Source organism: Mustelus asterias, chromosome 23 (assembly GCF_964213995.1).
Source record: "Mustelus asterias chromosome 23, sMusAst1.hap1.1, whole genome shotgun sequence".
Taxonomy (NCBI): Eukaryota; Metazoa; Chordata; class Chondrichthyes; order Carcharhiniformes; family Triakidae; genus Mustelus; species Mustelus asterias.
In genome coordinates, this window is record NC_135823.1 from 63,717,195 (window position 1) to 63,743,565 (window position 26,371).

Consider the following 26,371-nt stretch of genomic DNA (forward strand, 5'->3'; position numbering starts at 1 on the left):
TGAAGAGCCGTGCAGACCTGATGGGCCGAATGGCAGTCTCCTGCGCCAGAACAATTCTGTGAATTTGATGGCGCATGCAATGATGCAATAATATTTTACCCTCAGTCTAACAAAGGTAGCCAGGTTGCCCACACACCACTGGAGCAATTTTGAAAGTCAATCCTAACAAGTTTCCATTCCAGAATTACCTTTTACACGGAACAGAAAAAAGTACAGTGTGATGACGTAGAATTGCTTTTATTCATTTTGGAGCACACTAAAATCTGAAAAGGAAAAAATGCTTTGGTCACAAGGCGGACATTTATTCATTGTGGAAGTGGCTTGCCAGTACCTGCTTTCATTTTACTCATTTTGTCACAGCTTCTAAACCACAACAGTTTGACCTTTTGTGAGGTCACAGGAAGTTTTAATCGACATGTTCTGTCCAAAAAGAGAGGTATTCGATTCGCATTTCATGATAATCTGATGGATTGGGGAAGGGGGAGATTTTTATTCTGTGATCTATGCAATAATAAAGAGAGTGAATGGCATGTTAGCATTTATAGCTAAAAGAGTAGAATATAAAGGTAAGGAAGTATTGCTGCAACTATACAAGGCATTGGTGAGGCTGCACCTGGAGTATTGGGCACAGTTTTAGTCCCCTTATTTGAGGAAAGATGCAGTGGCATGGGAGGCAGTTCAGAGGAGGTTCACTAGATTGATTCCAGAGATGAGAGGTTTGTCGTATGAAGAGAGATTGAACAGCTTAGGCCGATCCTCTCTGAAATTTAGAAGAATGAGGGGAGATCAAATTGAGGTATACAAGATGATAAAAGGTATGGATAAAGTAGACGTGGAGAGGATGCTTCCTCTTGTGGTGAATTCTAGGATGAGAGGTCATAGTCTTAGGATAAGGGGTAGCAAATTTAAAACAGGGTTGAGGAGAAACTACTTCTCCCAAAGGGTTGTGAATCTGTGGAATTTGCAACCCCAAAGTGCCGTGGATGCTGGGACAGTGAGTAAATTTGAGGAGTTAGACAGATTTTTAATTGGTAACTGTGTACAATTCTGGTCACCCTATTATAGAAAGGATATTATTGAACTAGAAAGAGTACAGAAGAGATTTACTAGGATGCTACTAGAACTTGATGGTTTGAATTATAAGGAGAGGCTAGATAAACTAGGACTTTTTCTCTGGACCGTAGAAGGCTGAGGAGTGATCTAATAGAGGTCTATAAAATAATGAGGGGCATAGATCAGCTAGATAGTCAACATTTTTTCCCATAGGTAGGGGAGTCTAAAACTAGAGGGTATAGGTTTAAGGTGAGAGGGGAGAAATACAAAAGGGTCCAGAGGGACAATTTTTTCACACAGAGGGTCGTGAGTGTCTGGAACAGCTGCCAGAGGTAGTAGTAGAGGCCGGTACAATTTTGTCTTTTAAAAAGCATTTAGACAGTTACATGGATAAGATGGGTATAGAGGGATATGGGCCAAATGCGGGCAATTGGGACTAGCTTAGGGGTTTAGAAAAAATAGTGCAGCATGGACAAGTTGGGCCGAAGGGCCTGTTTCCATGTTGTAAATCTTTATGACTCTATGGTAATGGATTGAAGGGTTAAGGGGAGAAGGCAAGAAAATGGGGATGAGGAGCATATCAGCTACGATCGAATGGCGGAGTGGACTCACTGGGCCGAATGGCTTAATTCTGCTCCTATATCTTATGAACTTATCGATTAGAATGAGAAAGCTGCATTTAGTAAATTAATCCTTTCAGTGAGAAGAGAGTTTGTCACTGGTGTTGGCAGATTAGAAATTATTTTTCCAAAAGCCACAGTATTTATATGGCACGTCCAGTTCCCAGAATGTTGAGAGTGGGGGATTTGGCAATGATATTGCCATTGAATGTCAAGGGGTGATGGTTAGATCCACTCTTGTTGGACATGGTTATTGTATTGTCTGGCACTTGTGTGACACGAGTGTACTCAGAACTGTTGATGCACAAAAGTAATTGAATCTGTATTCTAGCAAGGTACATATACTGATATTATTACCACTAGATTTTGAATTTATGTATTAAGTATTACTTCAAAGCTCAACTTCTCCAAAGCTATAATTGATAGCTTCTCTACATCCAGTCTCCATAAGCTACAACGTGTTCAGAACACAAATTATCCTGTACTCTTGACAAGCTAAGGTCTCATTGTATTTGCAGTATTTAAAGACATTATTGTAAGACACTTGGCTAAGTTCAAGGCAATCAGGCAAAATCACCATGGTTTTGATTTGATTTGATTTATTATTGTCATATGTATTAACATACAGTGAAAAGTATTGTTTCTTGCGCGCTATACAGACAAAACATACCGTTCATAGAGAAGGAAACGAGAGAGTGCAGAATGTAGTGTTATAGTCATAGCTAGGGTGTAGAGAAAGATCAACTTGATGCAAGATAGGTCCATTCAAAAGTCTGACAGCAGCAGGGAAGAAGTTGTTCTTGAGTCGGTTGATACGTGACCTCAGACTTTTGTATCTTTTTCCTGACGGAAGAGAGAATGTCCGGGGTGCATGGGGTCCTTAATTATGCTGACTGCTTTTCCGAGGCAGCAGGAAGTGTAGACAGAGTCAATGGGTGGGCAGGGAAATCATATTTACTCAATTTATTGAAGTTCTTTTGAAGAAATGGCATGTGCTGTGGATAAAGGGGAACTTGTGGATGTACTGCATGCACTTTGATTTCCAGAAGATGTTTGATAAGGTTGTCGCATGAAAGGTTATGGTGAAAAACAAAGCCTCATGGTGAAGAGGGTAACACATTGGCTTGAATTGAAGATTGGCTAGCTAACAAGAAACAGAGTTGGCATACATGGGTCTTTCACTGATTGGCAAGATGTAACGAGCGAGGTGCCACAGCGATCAGTGCTGGGGTCTCTACCTTTTACAATTTATTTAAACAACGTGGATGAAGGGATGGACCATTGGTGTGGTTGCTAAATTTGTTGATGAGACAAAGATAGGTAGGAAAGTAAGTTGTGAAGAGATATAGGAGGGTACAAAGGGATATAGATAGGTAGTGAGTGTGCAAAAATCTGGCAAATGGAGTATAATGTGGGAAAATGTGAAATTGTCCATTTAGGAAGAATAATAAAGAAGCTTATTATCTAAATAGTGAGGTATTGCAGAGCTCTAAGATGCAGAGAAATCCGAGTGCCCTAGTGCATAAATCACAAAGGTTAGTATGCAGGTACAAGAAGTATAGGAAAGCTAAGAAGATGTTATTGTTTATTATAAGGGGAATGGAACACAAAAGTAGGAATAAAAGCAAATTACTGCGGATGCTGGAATCTGAAATCAAAAGAGAAAATACTGGAAAATCTCAGCAGGTCTGGCAGCACCTGTAAGGAGAGAAAAGAGCTGATGTTTCGATAACAGATGAGACGAGTCCCTTTGTCAAAGCTAAAAGACATAGAAAGTGGGAGATATTTATACCGTAAGATGAGGGAATGGAAGATGAGCCATAGCTACAAAAACAAGGGGGAAGGCTGCTAATGGCAGTCCACAGAGAGAATAGAAAGTGTGACTGGCCAAACGGCGGAGAAACTGAAATCGGAGGGTAAGCTGCGACAGATGAAGATGTGGAGGGGGGGTTGGAGAGAGATAAAATGGAGAAAAAGGGGAAGCAAAGGTTGGAGGAGGTAAAAGGTCGAGAACAGTTAAAAATTAATGAAAACAAAGGGGCCGAGGTGGGGTAGAGCTAATCATCTGAAGTTTGTTGAATTCGATGTTGAGACCAGAAGGCTGTAAAGTGCCGAGCCGGAAGATGAGATGCTGTTCCTCCAGTTTGCTTTGAGCTTCACTGGAACATTGCAGCAGGCCAAGGACAGACATGTGAGCAGGATTGTGTGTTAAAGTGGCAAGCGACGGGAAGGTCAAAGGTCTTGATTGCGTACTGACCAAAGGTGCTCAGCAAAGCGATCACCCAGTCTACGCTTGGTCTCTCCGATGTAGAGGAGACCACATTGGGAGCAGCGAATGCAGTAGACCAAATTGAAAGAGGTGCAAGTGAAACGCTGCTTAACCTGGAATGAGTGTTTTGGACCTTGGATGGTGAACATGGAAAAGGTAAAGGGACAGGTGTTACACCTTCTGCGATTGCATGGGAAGGTGCCATAGATGTTGGGTATAGTGGGGGAGTGGATTAGGTTATCCTGGAGGGAATGGTCTCTGCGGAATGCTGACAGAGGGAGTGAAGGGAAGATGTGTTTGGTGGTGCATCACACTGGAGTTGGCGAAAATGGTGGAGGATTGTGCTTTGCATGCGAAGGTTGGTGGGGTGAAATGTGCGAACAAGGGGGACTCTATCCTTGTTCTAGGTGAGGGTCGTGGCATGTGAGATGGACCGCACGCTGTTGAAGGCCCTGTTGCCAACAGTAGATGGGAATCCACGGTTGAGGAAGAAGGAGCAAATATTAGAAGCACCATTTTGGAAAGTGGCATCATCAGAACAAATGCAACGGAGGCGAAGGAGCTGAGAGTAAGGGATGGAGTCCTTATAGGATGTAGAACACACCATTTTAATACACGATCCACGCCCACATGTCTGTCCTTGGCCTGCTGCAATGTTCCAGTGAAGCTCAACGCAAACTGGAGGAACAACATTTCATCTTTCAGCTAGGCACATTACAGCCTTCCGGTCTCGACATTGAATTCAACAACTTCAGATGATTAGGTCTATCCCACCTCAACCCCTTTGTTTTCATTTGATTTAATTTTTAACTGTTCTCTACCTTTTACTTTATTGTCTGTCTTCATTTTTCTTCCCCCCTCCCACTCTTCCCCCTATTTTATCCCCCTTTCCTTACCTGTTGTCCACTTTTGCTTCCCCCTTTTCTCCATTTTATCTCTCTCCCACCCATTCCACCGCCCACTCACATCTTCATCTATCACAGCTTGCCCTCTGATTTCAGCTTCTCTGCTGTTTGGCCATTCGCACCTTTTATTATCTCGAAGGACTGCCTTTCCCCTTGTTTTTGTGGCCATGACTCATCTTTCATTCCCTCCCCCTGCAGTATAAATATCTCCCACTTTCTATGCCTTTTAGCTTTGAGAAAGGGTCATCTGGACTCGACGTCAATTCTTTCCTTTCCTTATAGATGCTGCCAGACCTACAAAAGTAGGAATGTTATGCTTCAGTTGTACATGGCATTGGCGAAACTGCACCTGGAATGCTGTGTACAGTGTTGGTCTCCTTAAGGAATAATGGAAATGCATTGGAGGCAGTTCAGAGAAGGTTTACTAAACCAATACCTCGAATGGGCAGGGTGTCTTTTGAGGAAAGGTTAGTCAGGCTGGGCTTGTATGTGCTGGAGTCTGGAAGATTAAGAAGCCATTTGATTGAAACGCAAGATCCTGAGGGGTCTTGACAGGATGGATGTGGAGAGGACATTGCCTCTTGTGCGAGAGTCTAGAGGTCACTATTTAAAAATGAAGGGTTGCCGACCTAAGACAGGTGAGGAGAATTTCGTTCCTCTGGGGTGGAGGGGGCCGTGAGACTTTGGAACACTCTCACTTGAAAGGTATTGGAAGCAGAGTCTTTGAGCATTTTTAAGACAGAGGTAGATAAATTCTAGAAGAGCAAGGGGGTTTAAGGTTATCGGGGATAGACAGAAACGTGGAGCAGAGGTTACAATCTGATCAGCCATGACCTTATTGAACAGCAGAGCAGGCATGAGAAACCTACTCCTGCTCCTTGCTCGTAAGTTTGTAAAATGCAGTTTTGGAATTCGGGTTTTTAGGAGGGGTGAGTTCTCGATGTCTGAGTGCATATTCCACTTTCGGCAATCCATGCATTTATTTTTGATTTGATTTATTATTGTCGCATGTATTAGTGTACAGTGAAAAGTATTGTTTCTTGCGCTACACAGACAAAAAATACCGTTCATAGAGAAGGAAAGGAGAGAGTGCAGAATGTAGTGTTACAGTCATAGATAGGATGTAGAGAAAGATCAACTTAATGCAAGGTAGGTCCATTCACAAGTCCGATAGCAGCAGGGAAGAAGCTGTTCTTGAGTCGGTTGGTACGTGACCTCAGACTTTTGTATCTTTTTCAAAGAACAAAGAAAATTACAGCACAGGAATAGGCCCTTCGGCCCTCCAAGCCTGCACCGACCATGCTACCCGACTGAACTAAAGCCCCCTACCCTTCCAGGGATCATATCCCTCTATTCCCATCCTTTTCATGCATTTGTCAAGACACCCCTTAAAAGCCACTACCATATCAGTTTCCCAACGGAAGAAGGTGGAAGAGAGAATGTCCAGGGTGCGTGGAGTCTTTAATTATGCTCGCTGCTTTTCCGAGGCAGCAGGACATCTCCCACCAGTTTGAAGACAAAAATCATTTTAGTCTGGAATTTTGCTTTAATTAAACTAAAAGTAGATGTGATGTTTCTTAATTGATTTTGACTTTTTGACTAGTGGAATGTAATTCTGTGAGTGTAGCCAAGCAGGCCGAGATGTTTGCATGTGCCGTAGCTAAGATATATTGTGAATTGTAGCCTGTAAAACGAATTGTTTGTGAGCATGTAAACATTTGCAGCAGTCACTCTCCCATATCTACTGCTTGGTTTACAAAAATACTTCATGTCTATCAACTTCTCCCACCCCTTCTTAGCCGTGTATTCTCCGACCCTTCCAGTTCGAACTTCTTCCTCACCAATTCAGTCTGGCATCCTTCTCCTTCTCTAACCCAGTTAAGCAATTGCTTTCCTTCCACCGTTTAAGTTAAAATTCATCGATTGATCACATGGATTAGCTGAAAGAGTAAAGACTCTTGGGAAGTAGCATTCATTTCAACATTTGCTTCAGTGAGCTAGCTGTACATCCAATGTTAATGTGCCATGGCTGTGCTGGTCTGTGTGTACAGATATAAAATGTGTGGTATCAGCAATTGAGGAAATCCTAACCAGACTTGAAGAATGTATATGTATGAGAATGATTGCGGCAGTTCTGAGACTGGCATAGATTTTTTTTTAAATGGCCACAGCGGGGCTTCTGAGCTAATGGAATATTTTGCAACAGGGGAATTCCAGATAAAGCAGGTTGCCAAGATGAAAAATTATGTCAATGCATAAAAGTTAGTTGCATTCTGAAATTGTTTGCTTTTTGTACTTTGCATGTGTACCTATTTATCTGCCTTTTTTGTGTGATCCTCTTCTCTCAAGTCGTTCCCACTACTGTTAGTACCAGGGACCCTGCACCCACCAATATTTCAGTTTAATGTGACATGACCAACAATGCTGCATCCGGTCACAACCCATATCCTTAAGGCTCATTGTCAGTTTGTAATTGTACCAGATGTTCTCATCATCAGAATATGAGTGTTTCAAATGTCTGCCATTTTGCTTTACAGAAGTCCTAATGGGAGTGCTGCACAACCTTGCCTTGTTAAATATTAATTTGTTATTGATTGAATGATGCATGAACCATTAGTGCTAACTGCAAAGTTATATCTTACCCAAGGGTGTTCTTGGGAATGGCAACTTTAACCAGGACAGTTCTTTGAGACTATGCAGAGCTGAGATGAAGGGTGCACTGGTCGACCTCTGTCTCCTTCAATGACGGTAAGAAGTCTCACAACACCAGGTTAAAGTCCAACAGGTTTATTTGGTAGCAAATACCATAAGCTTTCGGAGCACTGCTCCTTCGTCAGATGGAGTGGAAATGTGAGAATCCATCTGACGAAGGAGCAATGCTCCAAAAGCTTATGGTATTTGCTACCAAATAAACCTGTTGGACTTTAACCTGGTGTTGTGAGACTTCTTACCATGTTCACCCCAGCCCAACGCCGGCATCTCCACATCCTTCAATGACAACAGTCTTTGCAGTTTAATGTTTTAGTATGAGGTGTGCTTAAACAGCCCCCTTCATGGTTCACCACTCCATGCATACCAGATATGGAGTCTAGAACCAAGCTTTGAGGTAGGTAGGTTTTAAAAAAGGGGATGAGCTCTGGCCCACACCAAGTTGTCACTGAGGTCGTCAGCATCACAGTGGGCATACTACTTCGCTGAAATCCCTCACAAACGAACCTGATTTACTCAGCTGATAAGTAAACCAGGCACACAGCACTAGTCTAAATCATCAACGTGGTGAGTTTGATTTGATTTATTATTTGATTTGATTTTGATTTATTTATTATCACATGTATTAACATACAGTGAAAAGTATCGTTTCTTGCACGCCATACAAAACATACTGTTCATAGAGAAGGAAAGGAGAGAGTGCAGAATGTAGTGTTACAATCATAGCTAGGGCGTAGAGAAAGATCAACTTAATGCAAGGTAAGTCCATTCAAAAGTCTGACAGCAGCAGGGAAGAAGCTGTTCTTGAGTTGGCTGGTACGTGACCTCAGACTTTTGTATCTTCTTCTCGAAGGAAGAAGGTGGAAGAGAGAATGTCCGGGGTGCGTAGGGTCCTTAATTATGCTGGCTGCTTTGCCGAGGCAGCAGGAAGTGTAGACAGAGTCAATGGCTGGGAGGCTGGTCATATTGTCACATCTATTGGGACATAGTGAAAAGCATTGTTTCTTGCGCGCTATACACACAAAACATACTGTTCATAGAGTACATAGGGAGAAGGAAAGGCAAGGATGCAGAATGTAGTGCTGCAGTCACAAATAGGGTGTAGAGAAAGATCAACTTAATACATGGTAGGTCCATTCAAAAGTCTGATGGCAGACTTGAATTAAGGCACAATTGGAGGTGTTTGGAAAGATTTTGCACCACAGTAAAGGTATGTATAATTCAGATAGCTGATCAGAACATTTTAGGATTAGGCTAAACAACTGCTGGAAGGTGTTAGCTGGTTGCCAGCTACAAGAACATGCATTCATAAGCCCACAGTTGGATTCTAGCCGTATGTTGTTTTGCCAAAAGGCAAATGATTATTATTCAGATGCCACACTTCAAACTGTCATGAGACAGGATGTGGAGTGTATCCCTGGAGGGTGGCTTCACTAAGCTTAACTCTAATGTTTCCCCAAGATATTCTAAAATGTAAGAACAGGATAGGTATAAAAATTGGTAGCAGTTCCGTTTAGGATAAACTCCAGAAAATATTTGCCTGAAGAGTGGTCAGTGTTTGGAATGGTCTTCCAGCCCAGTTAATTGTACCAAAAATATTCGGTTCATTAAATCCCATTCAAGAAGCAGTTGCATGGTATTAGCAGGGAGGTTAATTATCGGGGCACAGAATTAAAGTAATTGACAGGAGGATTTGCAGGAGTTTAAGGAGGTTTTCACCAGAGGGTTTGCACCTTACTGCTTGGAAGGATGGTGGAGGCAGAAACTTTCCATGCATTTGAGAGTACTTGGATGAGCACCTAAATACTAAGGCGGTATGGTGGCACAGTGGTTAGCACTGTTGTCTCACAATGACAGGAACCCAGGTTCAATTCCAGCCTGTGGTCACTGTCTGTCTGTGTGGAGTTTACATGTTCTCCCTGTGTCAGCTTGGGTTTCCTCCCACAGCCCCAAGATGTGCAGGTTAGGTGGATTGGCCATGCTAAATTGCCCCCTTGTGTCCCAACGATGTGTAGTGGGGGAGGTGATGGCCTTTAGTGGTATTGTCGCCAGTCTATTAATCCAGAAACTCCGCTAATGTTCTGGGGTTCGAATACCGCCATGGCAGATGGTGGAATTTGAATTCAATATATATTTTTTTTAAATCTGGATTTAAGAATCGACTGATGACCATGAAACTATTGTCGGAAAAACCCATCTGGCTCACTTATGTAATTTAGGGAAGGAAATCTGCCGTCCTTACCTGGTCTGGCTTACATGTGACTCCAGTGCTTCAGCAATATGGTTGACTCTCAACTGCCCTCTGAAATGGCCTAGCAAACCATTCAGTTCAAGGGCAACAAGTGATGGGCAATAAATGCTGGCCAGTCAGCGACGTCCACGTCCCACAAATGGATAAAAGAAAGGTTAAAGTTATTGATTTAAAGTTTGTTTATTTGCCACAAGTAGGCTTATATTCACACTGCGATGAAGATAGTGAAAATCCCCCAGTCGCCACACTCTGGCACCTGTTCGGGTACACTGAGGGAGAATCTAGCATGGCCAATGCACCTAACCTGCACATCTTTGGACTGTGGGAGGAAACCGGAGCACCCGGAGGAAACCCACGCAGACACGGGGAGACCGTGCAGACTCCACACAGACAGTGACCCAAGCCGGGAATCGAACCCGGGTCCCTGGTACTGTGAGGCAGCAGCGCCAGCGTGCCGCCGGTTAGGCGGATTAACCGTGGTAAATGCGTGAGGTTACAGGATAGAGCTGAGCGGAAGGCCTGGGTGAGATGCTGTTTCAGAGAGTCGGTGCAGACTCAATGGGCTGGATAGTCTCTTCTGCACTGTTGGGATTCTCGGGATTCAATGGCTTCATACCTAAAGGACTACTGACCAAGAGCTGAACATTTGGATTAGGCTGTGTAGATCTTTTTCTTGACCAGCACAAACAAAAATCGGCTGAATGACCTCCTATGCTGCAAGTATCTGTGACGATGAATTGGTTTATTTTCAGTTATGGATGAGCTAAAATGGGCCTTCCTCTTCTGTATATGTCGTGTCATAATGATTTGTTCAGCGGTTTCTAGTGTTAAGTTCTTGAATCCTTATGACTTTCCTGGAATTTTTAAATGGTAGACTCTTGAGGGCACATTCACTGTCCTATCTGTAAAGTTTTGCTGACTTGTTAAAAGATCACAGCCAAATCATCCCTCAGTCATCGCAACCAAAGTCGTCTTCCTCCTCTTCTCACCCCCAAGCCTCCTGAGATCAGTAGTAAATGGAACTATCATATTTCGGTGTAGCTTCCTTTTAATAGTGAGTCATGAATTTGTTTCTTTTCCAGTTTGAACTATTAAAATAAGTAGACTTCGTGGGCGATCACCACATCATGCCAGATAAAGAATCATCCAGATCAGGATGTTTCCTGGTCTTTTCTGAATGAGTTGATCTCAGCCAAAACATCATTGGTAGATACTGTAAATGTAGGGAGTGAAAGAATGTATTTCCTTTGCTGATCATTGTCCCATGACCTCCCTACAAGACTTTTGGGATCTCCCTACAAGTGATCAAGTACAAGTAGTTAAGTTGGTTCCCAAACATATGCTGATGGGTGACATATTACTTGCACAATTACCAGTGAATGCTTCCAGGAAATACTCGTATAGTAATTAACTCATTTTAGTTCACACACTATGACATGTCTGTTTGCACTCCTGTATCTTAACTCTCCTTTGAGAACCCATTATAATACTGATGGAATTTCTTACGATTGCGTTTGATGTCTCCGTCCTTATTTCTAATCCACTCTTGGTCGCCTTTTTTGTTTATCATGTTTCGCTTTTATTCTTCTAATAGTTTTCCTTCACCATTCTCCATAACAGGGTCTGTAGAGTTTATTCACTTTGTATTTTCTGAATGCATTTAAAGTCACATTTTTGTGCTTATTTGTCCTTGCCATATTTATCCTTTACATTTTGTTGTATGTTCTATTCCGTTTGTTCTCAACCAAGTTTTTGAGTTCTCTCCCACCCCAGCCTCTCCCACACATGCTCTACCTTGAGCCCTTGTTGAATTGTTTAAACTTCTCTGTCATTCCCTTTTTCAGTTGCAAAAACTGGGTAATACTTTGTGTTATTAGTTTATAGCATAATCTTGTTATGGCTACTGTAGATTATGCTCCTGAAGTCTTCTGATCTCTCCTCTGGTTAAAATGTATTGTTGAGAAATCCCTTGTATTGAAGTATGGTAACACTGTCTGACCACTGAGAGAGGATGATTTCCTGATCAGAGCAACAAAGGGTTAATTTCTTAAAGGGACATGTGTGCATGTTTTCATCATTCCATCTAGTGATACAAAATACTATACCTTATTAAGTGGCATTATATAGCTTATCACATTAGGTAGTAAGCTGCAGCTTCGACTAAAAATATGGAACTATGTAATCAATTCCCAATAAACACTGATTCAACAAGAGTGAACGCATGCCGATAGAATTTTTTTCAGTCTCCATGCTCTTGAATGCATTCGTCATCTCTTTGTTTGAAGTTTTTACTGAATTCAGGACTTGGAGGAGTAAAAACAGAAGTTAAAACAGAAGTAAGCTTTCCATCAAATCATGAAATTCCCAAATTCATTGCACAAATCTACGTACATTAAATTCTGTAAAAAAAAAGGTTGAATAGCCATTGTAGTCAAATTGCAACACTGACCAATGAGAAAACCACAGAAAAGTCCCAGAGCAAATCAGTGCTCTTCATTTTTAGAATTTCCATTATTTCAATCACTGCCTGAATGATTATAATTGAAGGCATTTCCAGTTAGTGCTACGCTGAGATTCTATTATTAGCCTTTTCTGTTTTACATCAGCCCACTCTTTGTGGGTAGATGGCAAATGCTGCTGGTGCAAACCAAATGTAGAACTTCTACTAACAAACCCCAACAGCTCTGACAGTGCAGTAATGCTCCCATACTTTGTGGGTTGTACCTTAACTTCCTCTCTGCCAGGACAAATGACTGATGAGGTTTCATAACTCTGGTTTCAAAGTGGTTTGATCGCTTTCTGGAAAAAATAAGAAAAGCCCCAAACTAGAGTTATAAAGCTGGTGTCCCGTTGCCTCTGAAACTACCTGCTATTTTAGCAAGCCTGATTTCAACTGTTTCTATGCAGGATTCCATCTGTAACATCCATTTGTATTTAAACAAAGCTTTTAACAGAATGAAAGATCCCAAGGCACTTTACAGAAATGTTAACAAACAAAATTTGACACTGCACCACTGACCAAAGCTTTGTAAAAGAGGTATGTTTTAAGGACGGTCTTAAAGGAGGAAGCTCAGTGGGACAGTTTAGGGACAAATTTCCAGAGCTTAAGATCTAGCTAGCTGAAAGTCCAACCAGCAATGGTGGAGCAATTGAAATTTGGGATTTTGATTTATTATTGAAATAATGGAAATTCTAAAAATGAAGAGTACTGATTTGCTCTGGGACTTTTCTGTCGTTTTCTCATTGGTCAGTGTTGCAATTTGACTACAATGGCTATTCAACCTTTTTGTCACGTGTATTAGTATACAGTGAAAAGGATTGTTTCTTGCACGTTATACAGCCAAAGCATACCGTTCATAGAGAAGAAAAGGAAAGGATGCAGAATGTAGTGTTACAGTCATAGCTAGGGTGTAGAGAAAGATCAACGAATGCGAGGTAGGTCCATTCAAAAGTCTGATGGCAGCAGGGAAGAAGCTGTTCTTGAGTCGGTTAGTACGTGACCTCAGACTTTTGTATCTTTTTCCCGACGGAAGAAAGATGTACGGGATGCGTGGGGTCCTTAATTATGCTGGCTGCTTTTCCGAGGCAGTGGGAAGTGTAGATAGAGTCAATGGATGGGAGGCTGGTTTGTGTGATGGACTGGGCTTCATTCGCGACCTTTTGTAGTTTCTTGCGGTCTTGGGCAGAGCAGGAGCCATACCAAGCTGTGATACATCCGGAAAGAATGCTTATACACTTTGGAGGAAATAATAACAAATGGGATTACTATCTCAATGGAAACAAATTAAAACATGCTACCGTGCAAAGGGACCTGGGGGTCCTTGTGCATGAGACGCAAAAGCCCAGTCTGCAGGTACAACAGGTGATCAAGAAGGCAAATGGGATGTTGGCCTATATTGCGAGGGGGATAGAATATAAAAGCAGGGATGTCTTGATGCACCTGTACAGGGCATTGGTGAGGCCGCAGCTGGAATACTGTGTGCAGTATTGGTCCCCTTATATGAGGAAGGATATATTGGCATTGGAGGGAGTGCAGAGAAGGTTCACCAGGTTGATACCGGAGATGAGGGGTTTGGATTATGAGGAGAGGCTGAGGAGATTGGGTTTGTACTCGTTGGAGTTTAGAAGGATGAGGGGGGATCTTATGGAGACTTATAAGATAATGCGGGGGCTGGATAGGGTGGAGGCGGAGAGATTCTTTCCACTTAGTAAGGAAGTTAAAACTAGAGGACACAGCCTCAAAATAAAGGGGGGTCGGTTTAAGACAGAGTTGAGGAGGAACTTCTTCTCCCAGAGGGTGGTGAATCTCTGGAATTCTCTGCCCACTGAGGTGGTGGAGGCTACCTCGCTGAATATGTTTAAAGCGCGGATGGATGGATTCCTGATCGGTAAGGGAATTAAGGGTTATGGGGATCAGGCGGGTAAGTGGTACTGATCCACGTCAGATCAGCCATGATCTTATTGAATGGCGGGGCAGGCTCGAGGGGCTAGATGGCCTACTCCTCCTATTTCTTATGTTCTTATGTTCTTTCTATGGTGCATCTGTAAAAGTTGGTGAGAGTCATAGATGCTCATGAGGCCACAATTAGCAGAGTATAGATTTCTTGGGAGTGCTGTGGGGCTCAAGGATATTACAGAGATAGGGAGGGGCAAGGCCGTGGAGAGATTTGAAAAGAAAGATGAGGGTTTTAAAATTGACACTTTGCTTAACCAGGAGCCAGCGTAGGTCATCGAGCTGAGCTGGCTTAACGGGACCTGGTGCGAGTTGAGATACGAACAGCAGAGTTTTGGAAGACCTCAAGTTAATGGAGAGTAGAGTGTGGAAGTCTCTATTGTACTCCATGTCTTTTATGATGTCTAGAGTGTTAGGAGCACTTTAGAAAAATTGTTGGATATTAATGATATAGTGTAGCTTTAGAAATTTGTCAGCGTTTAAGGTGTTTTGTTGAGTGACTTGAACGATTGAGGTTGTTGCAAGCCCAGGATGAGTTGAGCCCGCATGTAGTGATAGTACCTCCAGATATTTTTTAAAACAGTAATGGAATCACTGTTGCTGCAACTCTAGCACTGATGTACAAATGTATATACGTGCCTTTGCCAGAAAAAGCTGCCATTTTACAAGCAAGTTGTTGAGCTGAACAACAGTGGTTTCCTGCTCACCTGTAAACTCGCCCCATTTCTTCGGCAGTGAACAATGTGGCACAGCAGCAAACCTGGTCATGGCAGACGTTGGAAGCACTAAAGCAAATGCAGCATTCCTGAAAACAAAGGCCTGAAACATTGAGCTATCCATTCTCTATATATATATATATATACTGGATGGCCCACTGTGTTGTATTGGTCAAAATACTGGCAGCTCTTAGCTGTAGTCCATTGTGAAGATGCTAGAGATTTAGCATTAAATATTGTCAACATTCACCATCGATATTCCTCTGACACTGACAGTAACTACTGAAGTCTGCAAATGAACAATTAAAAGCAGAAATTCAGACGTTGCTGTCAGTGATTCTACACTTCCCATAGGGTGCATTGTTCAAGTTCACACAGGCTGCAGGCAAATAGAACTCATTGAGCTAACAAGAACTTACTTTTTTACACTATTAGTTTCACTGTAAAAACCCTTAAATGTTGCAGCATGTTGAATGAGATGTAAATGAGATTGTAATCAAATACCAGGTTCAGTAAACAGGAAACGACTAAACAGTCTCAGTGGCCCTAAAAAAACTAATTTTATATTTATGGAATGTCAAATCTCTCCATTGTGACAGAAAATAACATTTTTAAAAATTGTTTTAAATAGCTTTTCCATAAACCTGGCATTTGTAAGCAATACTGCCATTTAAATCCTTGTAGTTCAGTGCACTTGTCCAAGGATGTCACCGTACTACAGGTAGTTCCCAGATTATATGGAGATGGGTCCAGCTACTGGAATGTAGATACCTAACAGTAAAGTAGGTCTTCTGAAACTTGGGTGTAAAGCAGACTGGAGCTATACTGCACCCGATGATTTAAAGTTTGTAATGGATTACTAAGAAAAAGATCCCTTTTCTCTCCCTCGCTCAAATAGAATCAAGTACTTGCACACCTGTCACATCCCCATTAACTGCCTCAGTTGCCACATATCACTGCCATGTAACTCTGCAATAAACATGTTCCTCATCTCCTCCTCTCCCGTTCCAAATAATACCAGTGGGAGTTTTGCTTCATATGCTGAGTTAACATAAGAACTAGGAGCAGGAGTAGGCCATTTGGCCCCTGGAGCCTGCTCCACCATTCAATAAAATCATAGCTGATCTTTTTGTGACCTCAGCTCCACTTACCTGCCCGCTCACCATAACCCTTAATTCTTTTACTGTTCAAAAATCTACCTATCTTTGCCTTAAAAACATTCAACGAAGTAGCCTCAACTGCTTCGCAGAGAATTCCACAGATTCACAACCCTTTGGGTGAAGAAGTTCCTCCTCAACTCAGTTACAAGTGCATTAGCTGTAAATACTTTTTTTCAAAACTTGAGATACTAGTTTGTTGAAAGCCCAGTGGGAATCCAAGAACAAATTGATTAACTGTTTGATAGCATTCAGCATCATAAAAATATAATGAATCTATTTGACCACATAGAATTTGGAAGGAGCTCTGCATTGGATGCAATTCAAAATGTTGAAGGTCCTCGCACTGGAATTGGAAAGTTTTCCAAATGAGGCATTTGCCAACTTGAAGGTTTGTTTCCCCCTCATTCCTGGCACTGCCTGCTTGCTCTCTCCCCTCATCCAGAGCATCCCCAGGAACTGTTGCTTGCTTTTCATTCTTGTCCTCACACTTTTATCTCATCTTTCTTCCAATTTCACCCAATTCTGGTACTCTTCTTTCTCTCAAAAATACAGGATTTCTAATTCTGCAGCATGTCTTTCTAATTTAATCATCTTTTTCCAGGAGACTGACATACAGATTTTAAGTTTAAGTTTGTTTATTAGTCACAAGTAGGCTTACATTCATACTGCAATGAAGCGACTGCGAAAATCCCCTAGTTGCCACACTCCGGCGCCTGTTGGGGTACACTGAGGGAGAATTTAGCATGGCCAATGCACCAATGCACCTAACCAGCACGTCTTTGGTCACTGGAAGGAAACTGGAGCACCTGGAGGAAACCCATGGGGATATGGGGAGAACGTGCAAACTCCACATGGACAGTGACCCAAGCCGGAAATCAAACCCGGGTCCCTGGCGTTGTGGTAATCACTGTGCCACCATGATTTTAAAGCCACAATTATAATAATCGGTGCTGATAAATCAGTTGCAAATTGGTGTATAGTAACGATCCAGCTTGTACACAATGAGCTTAGCATATTAGTTGTTGGTTTTATGTTTTGACCAGTTTGGAAATCACACCTTTAGATCAATATTTACTTTTTCTTGGGAACCTGTTGAGCTATTGTTAAACTTAATCGGAAATACTGGTGCGGTGTTGTAAGTATCAAAAAGAAAATAGAAATGTCATCAAACCATAACTTTGTAAGGCTTGGTGTATAACTTAGCTGTGCTTTTTTGAATGATGAAGGATATTTGAGAGCCAAACTATAACGCCCGCATGCCAAACCACACCCATTTAACAGTTGTGTTCCGGGAACATCTGTAAACTTTTAATAAAAGGACTATTTTAATTTCCCCTTCTCGATTAACTGAGTCATAAGAGCCTTCGGTAAACCAAGTGTAATCCCAAGATAATCAGTTAGCTGATCTCAAATCTAAAATATAAAATCTGTTCTCAATAACTCATAAATAGTATGTGACATTAATTGAGAGTGATAACCCAGGTACGTTTTTAGTATTGTAATTCAGTGCATGTTAACTCAGATCAGTATTAATTATTCAGGAGCCATTGAAGTGTATGTTTGAGTGTCTGTTCTTGTAAGTTAGCACAAAACCATTGCGTAGTCTTCATTAATTCATTAATGTTCTTTTTTGACATTACCAGCACTAATGATTTAATGTACGATATTTGAAAAAGTATGTACTGGCCGTGATTTTTGTAAGATTGAATGAAAAAATAAATTGCACCTTCTACAAACTTGAGTCATCCCAAAGCACTTTCACAGCCAATGAAGAACTTTTAAAATATAATATAAGGCAGCTAATTTCTGCACAGAAAGGTCCCGTTAAAAGCCATGTGAGAATGGACAGTCAATCTGCTTTTAGTGATTAAAAACGCAATAATTGCGGATGCTGGAATCTGAAACAAAAACAGAAAATGCTGGAAAATCTCAGCAGGTCTGACAGCATCTGAAAGTAAAGTAAAAGTTTTTTTTTAAAGTTTGTTTATTAGTCACAAGTAAGGCTTACATTAACACTGCAATGAAGTTACTGCGAAATTCCCCTCATCGCCACACTTCGGGACCTGTTCGGGTCAATGCACCTTAACCAGAATGTCTTTCAGACTGTGGGAGGAAACCGGAGCACCCAGAGGAAATCCACGCAGACACGGAGAATGTGCAAACTCCACACACAGTGACCCAAGCCAGGAATCGAACTCAGGTCCCTGGCGCTGTGAGGCAATAGTGCTAATCACTGTGCCACCGTGCCGCAGCCAATGTTTTGAGTCTAGATGATACTGACGAAGAGTCATTTAGACACAAAACATTGGCTCTATTCTCTCCCCACAGATGCTGTCGGACCTCCTGAGATTTTCCAGCATTTTCTGTTTTTGTTGCTACTTTTAGTGATGGTTGAGGAATAAAGACTGATCAATGCACTTAATGGTCTGGATCTGTGTCCACCTGAGAGTCATAGAGTCATACATCACAGAAACAGGCCCTTTGGCCCACCATGTCTAGGCTGACCATCAAATGCCAATCTGTACTAACCCCATTTACCAGCACTTGGTCCATAGCCTGTTATTCCTTGGTGATTTAAATGCTTGTCCAGATGCTTCCTAAATGCTGCACGTGTACCTGCCTCCAACACCCTCATAGGCAGCACATTCCATATTTCCACCGCTCTCTGGGTGAAAAAGAATTTCCTTAGATCTCTCTAAATCACTTACTCCTCATCTTAAACCTATGACCTGTGCCATAGGGAAAAGATTCTTAATAATCTACCCTATCTATGCCTCTTATAATTTTGTATACCTCAATTCAGTATTGAGGTATACAAAAGATAGGTCCCTCCTCTGTTCCAGGGAACACAAACCCAGCCGATCCAGTTTCTCCTCATAGCTAAAACTTTCCTCCCCAGGCAACGTCCTGGTGAGTCTCCTCTGTACCTCTCCAGTGCAATCACGTCCTTCCTATACTGTGGTGACCAGAACTGCACACAGTATTTTATCTGTGGCCTAATCAATGTTTTATAAAGTTGTACCAACACTTCCCAGCCCCAATATTCTATGACCCGACTAATGAAGGTAAGCATTCCATATGTCTTCATCCTATCTATCTGTGCTTCCACCTTCAAAGATCTATGGGCTTGTACCAAGGTCCTTTTTTCCTCAATACTAGGGACCTACCATTTATTGTGTATATCCTACCCTTATAAGACATCCCAAAATGCATCACCTCACACTTATCAGGATTAAATTCCATCTGCCATTGTTCTATCCAATTTACCAGTTGATCAGTATCAGTCTATAGCCTGAGCCTATTCTCTTTGATGTGAACAACACCAATTTTTGTGTCATCTGCAAACTTACTAATTATATTTTGATTTGATTTATTATTGTCACATGTATTAACATACAATGAAAAGTATTGTTTCTTGCATGCTATACAAAGCATACCATTCATAGAGGAGGAAAGGAGAGAGTGCCGAATGTAGTGTTACAGTCATAGCTAGGGTGTAGAGAAAGATCAACTTCATGCAGATAAGTCCATTCAAAAGTCTGATGGCAGCAGGGAAGAAGCTGTTCTTGAGTTGGTTGGTACGTGACCTCAGACTTTTGTATCTTTTTCCCGAAGGAAGAAGGTGGAAGAGAGAATGTCCGGGGTGCATGGGGTCCTTAATTATGCTGGCTGCTTTGCCGAGGCAGCGGGAAGTGTAGACAGAGTCAATGGATGGGAGACTGGTATACCTTCTACATTCACATCTGAGTCATTACATATATAATATATAAAATCAATTGCTGTGGCACACTGCTGGTCACAGGCTTCCGATTACAAAAGCAACCCTCCATCATCACATTTTGCCTCCTATTAACAAGCCAATTTTGGATCCAATTTGTCAACTTGCCATGGATCCCAAGGGCTGTAACCTTTTGGACCAGCCTTCCAATGTGGGACCTTGTAAGTAAGGACTGTCCATAATCGCAGTGACTAAATGTGCTACTGGGCTTGTGGGCATCAGGAAAATCCTTGATCTGGGCCTGAGTTGGTTGACTCCAGAAGAGATCATTGATGCCAGATCGGCTTCAGTGTTCCTAAGTCAAGCAGCCAAAAAAAAAATGGAGTCAGTAATCCCACTCTTAATCATCAGCCAGTGATCGCTATTGTGAAATGTGCTTGCTTGTGTAGGCTATGGGTGAACATTTGAACTCATCTGATTGAATGGGCTGCAAATACTGACTGTTTTGACTCAGATTTTGAAGCGGCAGGATGCCAGGTGGCTCCTCACACTACGTGATCTGTAGGCTTTGCAAAAAAGAGAACAAACGAGAGTTAAGTACTTTTGCATTTCCTTAGTGACTAATTTTAACCTGGGACCCAAGACTCAGTATCCTTTATTCTAACTCAAGTACGTCATTGTAACAGTAAAAGCTACAAGCCTAAATATAGAGTATTCTTCTTTTTAAAATTAGGGGCCGTCCTTTTGAGACAGATGAGGAGAAATTTACTCAGAGTTGTGAGATTTTGGAACTCTGTCTCAGAAGGTGGTGGAAACGAGGTCACTGAATAGTTTTTAAGCCAGAGATGGATAGATTGACGTTAGGTGAGGGAATTAAAGGTTGTCGGGGGTAGATGGAGAACATGGAACACGCATACAGATCAGCCAGTATCTTATTGAATGGCAGGCCAACCTCGAGGGGCCAAATGGCCCACTTCTCATATTTCATACGGTCATATTTTTGCAATGCTTATTTTCTTACATAGTTGAGAGTAACTCATCATAAATTACTCCCAATCTTCACTCAAGCCGGTTTCTTTTTTGCTTAACTGAAGAGCAAATACTTATTTGAATTACAGTGTCCGCACTGGGATATATTAAATGCTGTTGATGTTCATATTTTTGGTTTATCACAGATTATCTTAATGTCTTGTCTTGAAACGGATTTAATTTCCACTCACTTGGTGTTAATTCTGTTCTTTCAGACAACAGTGACTTAATTGCTTGCACTGTGGTTACAAAAGATGGCAGTCAGATGCATCGATTCCTGTCTGTAGACATTTATCAGATGAGCTTAGTTGAACCCGAGAGCAAGCGACTTGGCTGGGGAGTGGTGAAATTTGCAGGCCTGCTTCAGGTAAGAAGCTAAGTGCTGGCAGACGCATCTCCTTTCTGCTTCTTGGCTTCGAATATTTAAATTTGATTCATTCAAAACCAACGTGCATCTTTACAATTTTTTTGGACCTATGCTGCGACAATGATCTAATGCAATCAAGTTTGCAACTAATTTCTCAGACTTGTATATTGGGACAAATATATCTAGGAGAACTGATTGAAACTGTGGAATTTGCTGTATTATGCAAGGGTAGCATAACTATACCTTCTGGTTACATTTCTGGCATGTTTAGTTGCTTGCACTTCCATCCACCCAAAACAACAAATCTACATTCAGGCTTCACACGGTACTTGCTTATTCAGTCAAGTTAGTTTCTTTCATTGGGTTTGGTGATCACTTTTCATTTGTGCACCAAAATAACTGCCAGTTGAAGGTATGTTCAGTGGTGGCACAGTGGTTAGCACAGCTGCCTCACAGCTCCAGGAACTTGGGTTCAATTCTGGCCTCGGGTTACTGTCTGTGTGGAGTTTGCATATCCTCCCTGTGTCCGCATGGGTTTCCTCCGGGTGCTCCGGTTTCCTCACACGCTCCAAAGCTGCAGTAAGAAGTCTCACAACACCAGGTTAAAGTCCAACAGGTTTATTTGGTAGCACGAGCTTTCGGAGCGCTGCTCCTTCATCAGGTGAATAATCACCTTCTTCACCTGATGAAGGAGCAGCGCTCCAAAAGCTCGTGATTCCAAATAAACCTGTTGGACTTTAACCTGGTGTAGTGAGACTTCTTACTGTGCCCACCCTGGTCCAATGCTGGCATCTCCACATCAGGTTGGGTTGATTGGCCATGTTAAATTGACCCTTGGTATCAAGGGGATTAGCAGGGTAAATACGTGGGGTTACGGGGATAAGGCCTTGGTGGAATTGTTGTTGGTGCAGCTCGATGAGTCGAATAGCCTCCTTCTGCACTGTAGGGATTCTATGGAATGTGCAGTCAGTATCACTGCAATCTCCTGGTGTTCACTCACATTGTGTGGCATGAGGCTTCTATTTTTCACTTCTGTAATTTTGAACAAGTGACCCACCACGTGCTGTGGTGGAGGAAGAATAAAGAGGAAAGACCAAAATGGGTGGTGATGTTCTTCACTGGTGCTTTGTGGATTCGCTTCCCTGAGTTGTATTGGTCATGAAAAGCATCTTTCTACTGGACTGGGAACCTTTTCATTTAGACTTATTTAGTCAGTTTTGCATAATCTGGTTTGTACAATGTGCTCCATATATAGTAAATCGGAACCCCCTAGAAATAGTGAATCAACTGTATTGTGGTTTTATTGGTAGGGCACCTGAATACACTAATCCAGATTTTGAGAGATCTATTTTGGGTCCAGTTTAGGCTTCTATAGCTGTCAACTATTAATGATATTAATGATGAACGATCTGGAAGAAGGTGTAACTGGGGTGATCAGTAAGTTTGCGGACGACACAAAATTGGCAGGACTTGCAGATAGTGAGGAGCATTGTCAGAGGCTACAGAAGGATATAGATAGGCTGGAAATTTGGGCAAAGAAATGGCAGATGGAGTTCAATCCTGATAAATGCGAAGTGATGCATTTTGGTAGAAATAATGTAGGGAGGAGCTATACGATAAATGGCAGAACCATAAAGGGTGTAGAGACGCAGAGGGACCTAGGTGTGCAAGTCCACAGACCCTTGAAGGTGACGTCACAGGTGGAGAAGGTGGTGAAGAAGGCATATGGCATGCTTGCCTTTATAGGACGGGGCATAGAGTATAAAAGTTGGGGTCTGATGTTGCAGATGTACAGAACGTTGGTTCGGCTGCATTTGGAATACTGCGTCCAGTTCTGGTCGCCACACTACCAGAAGGACGTGGAGGCTTTGGAGAGAGTACAGAGGAGGTTTACCAGGATGTTGCCTGGTATGGAGGGGCCTAGTTATGAGGAGAGATTGGGTAAACTGGGGTGGTTCTCCCTGGAAAGACGGAGGATGAGGGGAGACTTAATAGAGGTGTATAAAATTATGAAAGGCATAGATAGGGTGAACGGTGGGAAGCTTTTCCCCAGGTCGGTGGTGATGTTCACGAGGGGTCATAGGTTCAAGGTGGGGGGCGGGGGGGAGGTTTAACACAGATATCAGAAGGACATATTTTACACAGAGGGTGGTGGGGGCCTGGAATGCGCTGCCAGGCAAGGTGGTGGAGGCGGACACACTGGGAACACTAGACCGCCATATGAACGGAGTGGGAATGGAGGGATACAAAAGAATGGTCTAGTTTGGACCAGGGAGCGGCACGGGCTTGGAGGGCTGAAGGGCCTGTTCCTGTGCTGTGTTGTTCTGTGTTCTTTGTTCTTTGATATCAGGTTGAGAAAGATGCAGCCACACAGTAAAGTCCACGTTACCGTGTGACCATCAAAGGAAAGCTTTAAGCTTTGGCTAAAATATTACATTAAGCTCATCGGGCAGGTTTTTCCGGCCCGCTCGCCCCCTGGTCGGAAAATCCTGCCCAAGGTCAACGGACGTTTGTGTGGTCCATGGCGGACAGGATGGGAACATTCCGCCAGTTGTGTACTTACAATTATTATAACCTTTTTTTTTAACAGGACATGCAGGTGATGGGAGTGGAAGATGACAGCAGAGCTTTAAATATCATCATCCATAAGCCGGCATCCAACCCTCATGCCAGGCCCTTCCCTATCCTCCAGGCCACGTTCATCTTTGCTGATCACATCCGCTGCATCATCGCAAAGCAGCGATTGGCAAAGGGCCGCATTCAAGCACGGCGTATGAAGATGCAAAGAATAGCAGGTTCGTGCCAGTTTCTTATTAACTTCCATAACTAGGCCACTCAACTGGTGGTGCCAGCTTACCTTCTGGAATTATGTAGAACTAATTAAAATTCCAATTTTACTATTGAGTGCGGAATTAATCTTTTTAACACCCCATTATGTTCTGTGATTCCCGCTGAGGTTTTGATTTGACTAATTGAGCTTGTGTTAATTATCTTGTTTTCTATGTTAAATTTATTATCCACAAAAACTTGGAACCATTTACTTAGCTGTTTAACAAAGTGCCATTGATAAAAATCTGAAGTTCTTTTGCACAATAGTTGTTGCTGCAATTAATTTTCAACAGCTGAAATACGAAATAAAGAAAGAAGGAAGTTGCACTTACAAGCGTCGTTCATGATCTCAGGGCATGCCAAAGCACTTTAATATACAAGGGCTGTACTTACCCAATTGTTATCACCTAACAGCAAAACTTGCATGAAAGGCCCTGCACAGATTATAACGGACTATATTGCAATAGAGAATTTTGATGTCCAACAAATTACTTGAGCAGGAACTGTCAAATTGAAAATAGAGTTTATCCCTACTCTCTGTTTCCTATCCATTAAACCATCCTCTGTCCATGCTTATTTATTACCCCTAGCTGCATGAGCCTATCTCTTTTATATATCAATCATCCTAACAGCACTGTAAAACTGCAGAGGTTCAAGAAGGTGACTCACCACCACCTTCTCATGGGCAATAAATGCTTGTCGGGCCAGCGATGCCCATATCCCATGAACACATTTTTAAAAACCTTTTGTGTGACGCCTTATCAGATGGCTTTTGGAAACCAGATCTACTGGTTCCTCTTTATCTAAGCTACTAGTTATATCCTCAAAAAAAACTTTTAATAAATTTATCAGATACTATTTGTCTGACCATACTATGTTTTCACAAGTACATTGTTAAGACGTCCTTAATAAGCAATTGCAGCATTTTCCCAATGTCTAACTACATTGGACTAACTACTTTGTAATTCCCTGTTTTCCCACTCCTTCCTTTCCTGAATAGTGAAATAATGTTAACTTCCATTCCCGTAGGATGGTTTTACAATCTTGGGAATTTTGGGAAATCATAACCAGCACATTTACTATCCATTACCTCTTTTAGAACCCTAGTATGCAGGCATTCAGATCTTGGAATTTGTTGGATTTTAATTCTTTAAGTTTATTCACTACTTTTTCTTTACTGCTATTAATAACCTCCAGTTCCTCTCACTTTTTAGCCCCTTGGGTGACCCTCTGTTTCTGCTGTGTAATTTTGTCCTCTGTTCTGAAGACAGATGCAACATCTATTTGATGTCCCTACCATTTCCGCATCCGCTGTGATGACATATCATGCTTTTGTCTCTAAGGATCAATGTTTACTTTAGCTGCTCTCTACCTTATGTACTTGTAAAAGTTTTTACCATGGTTTTTATATTCCTGCTCGTTTGCTCTCGTTCTATTTTTTCCCAATTTATATCAACCTTTTAGTGACCTGTTGTTGGTTTCTAAAACACTTACATCTTTAGGCTTATTACTGTTTTTTTGCAGCATTATAAATCTCTTTTAAACTAATACCATCCTTAACTTTCTGAGTAAGTCACAGATGAGTTTTCTTGTTGAATTTTTGTTTTCTAATGGAATGTATTTTTTTGCTGAATATCTTGCATTGTTTCTTTTGATATTTCCATTGTTCATTTATCACCATACCTTTTAATTTAATTACACAATCAACCTTGGCCAGCTGTCCTCTCACACCTATATAATTGATTTTGTTTAAGCTTAAAATACTTGTTTTTGAAAGCGACATATTCTAATCACACTTAATGTGGAATTCAATTGTATTATGATCACTATTTCTCATCAGATATTTTACTATGAGGTTATTAATTAACCCTGCCTCATTGCACAATGCTATATCCGAAAGAGCATTATCCTGAGTGTGTCAGCATATTGTTTCAGGGATCTGTCACAAAAGCATTCTACAAATTCATCTTCCGGACTATCTTTGCCAATTTGATTGGTATTGACATTTATAACACATCTTTTGCAACCTCAGGTAGTCCCAAAGTGCTTTACTGCCAATTAAGTACTTGTGATGTGTAGTCACTGTTGGATTGTCGAAAACTTGACAGTCAGTCTGTGCACAATATGGTCCCACAAAAGGCAATGTGATATTGACTAGATAATCTGTTTTGGTGATCAGGTTATTAATAGTTTTAATAATCACTATTAGCCACGACACAAGGGAGTGTGGCGGCACGGTGTGGGCGGCACAGTGGTTAGCACTGCTGCCTCACAGCGCCAGAGACCCGGGTT

The 26,371-nt window shown here is 41.8% G+C and overlaps 1 protein-coding gene across 5 annotated transcripts in view; it reads left to right on the top strand.

The window, feature by feature from the left end:
* clec16a (C-type lectin domain containing 16A) overlaps window positions 1–26,371 on the top strand; it is a 270,292-nt gene that overhangs the window by 179,789 nt on the left and 64,132 nt on the right. For all 5 annotated transcript variants that reach the window (XR_013500698.1, XR_013500697.1, XM_078240789.1 and 2 more), the window contains 2 exons: window positions 21,099–21,250; window positions 23,841–24,045. Coding sequence is in view for 3 of the 5 variants with exons in the window: in XM_078240789.1 (XP_078096915.1) it covers window positions 21,099–21,250; window positions 23,841–24,045 (357 nt within the window). In the remaining 2 variants the exon portion in view is untranslated. The remainder of the gene's footprint in view (window positions 1–21,098; window positions 21,251–23,840; window positions 24,046–26,371) is intronic.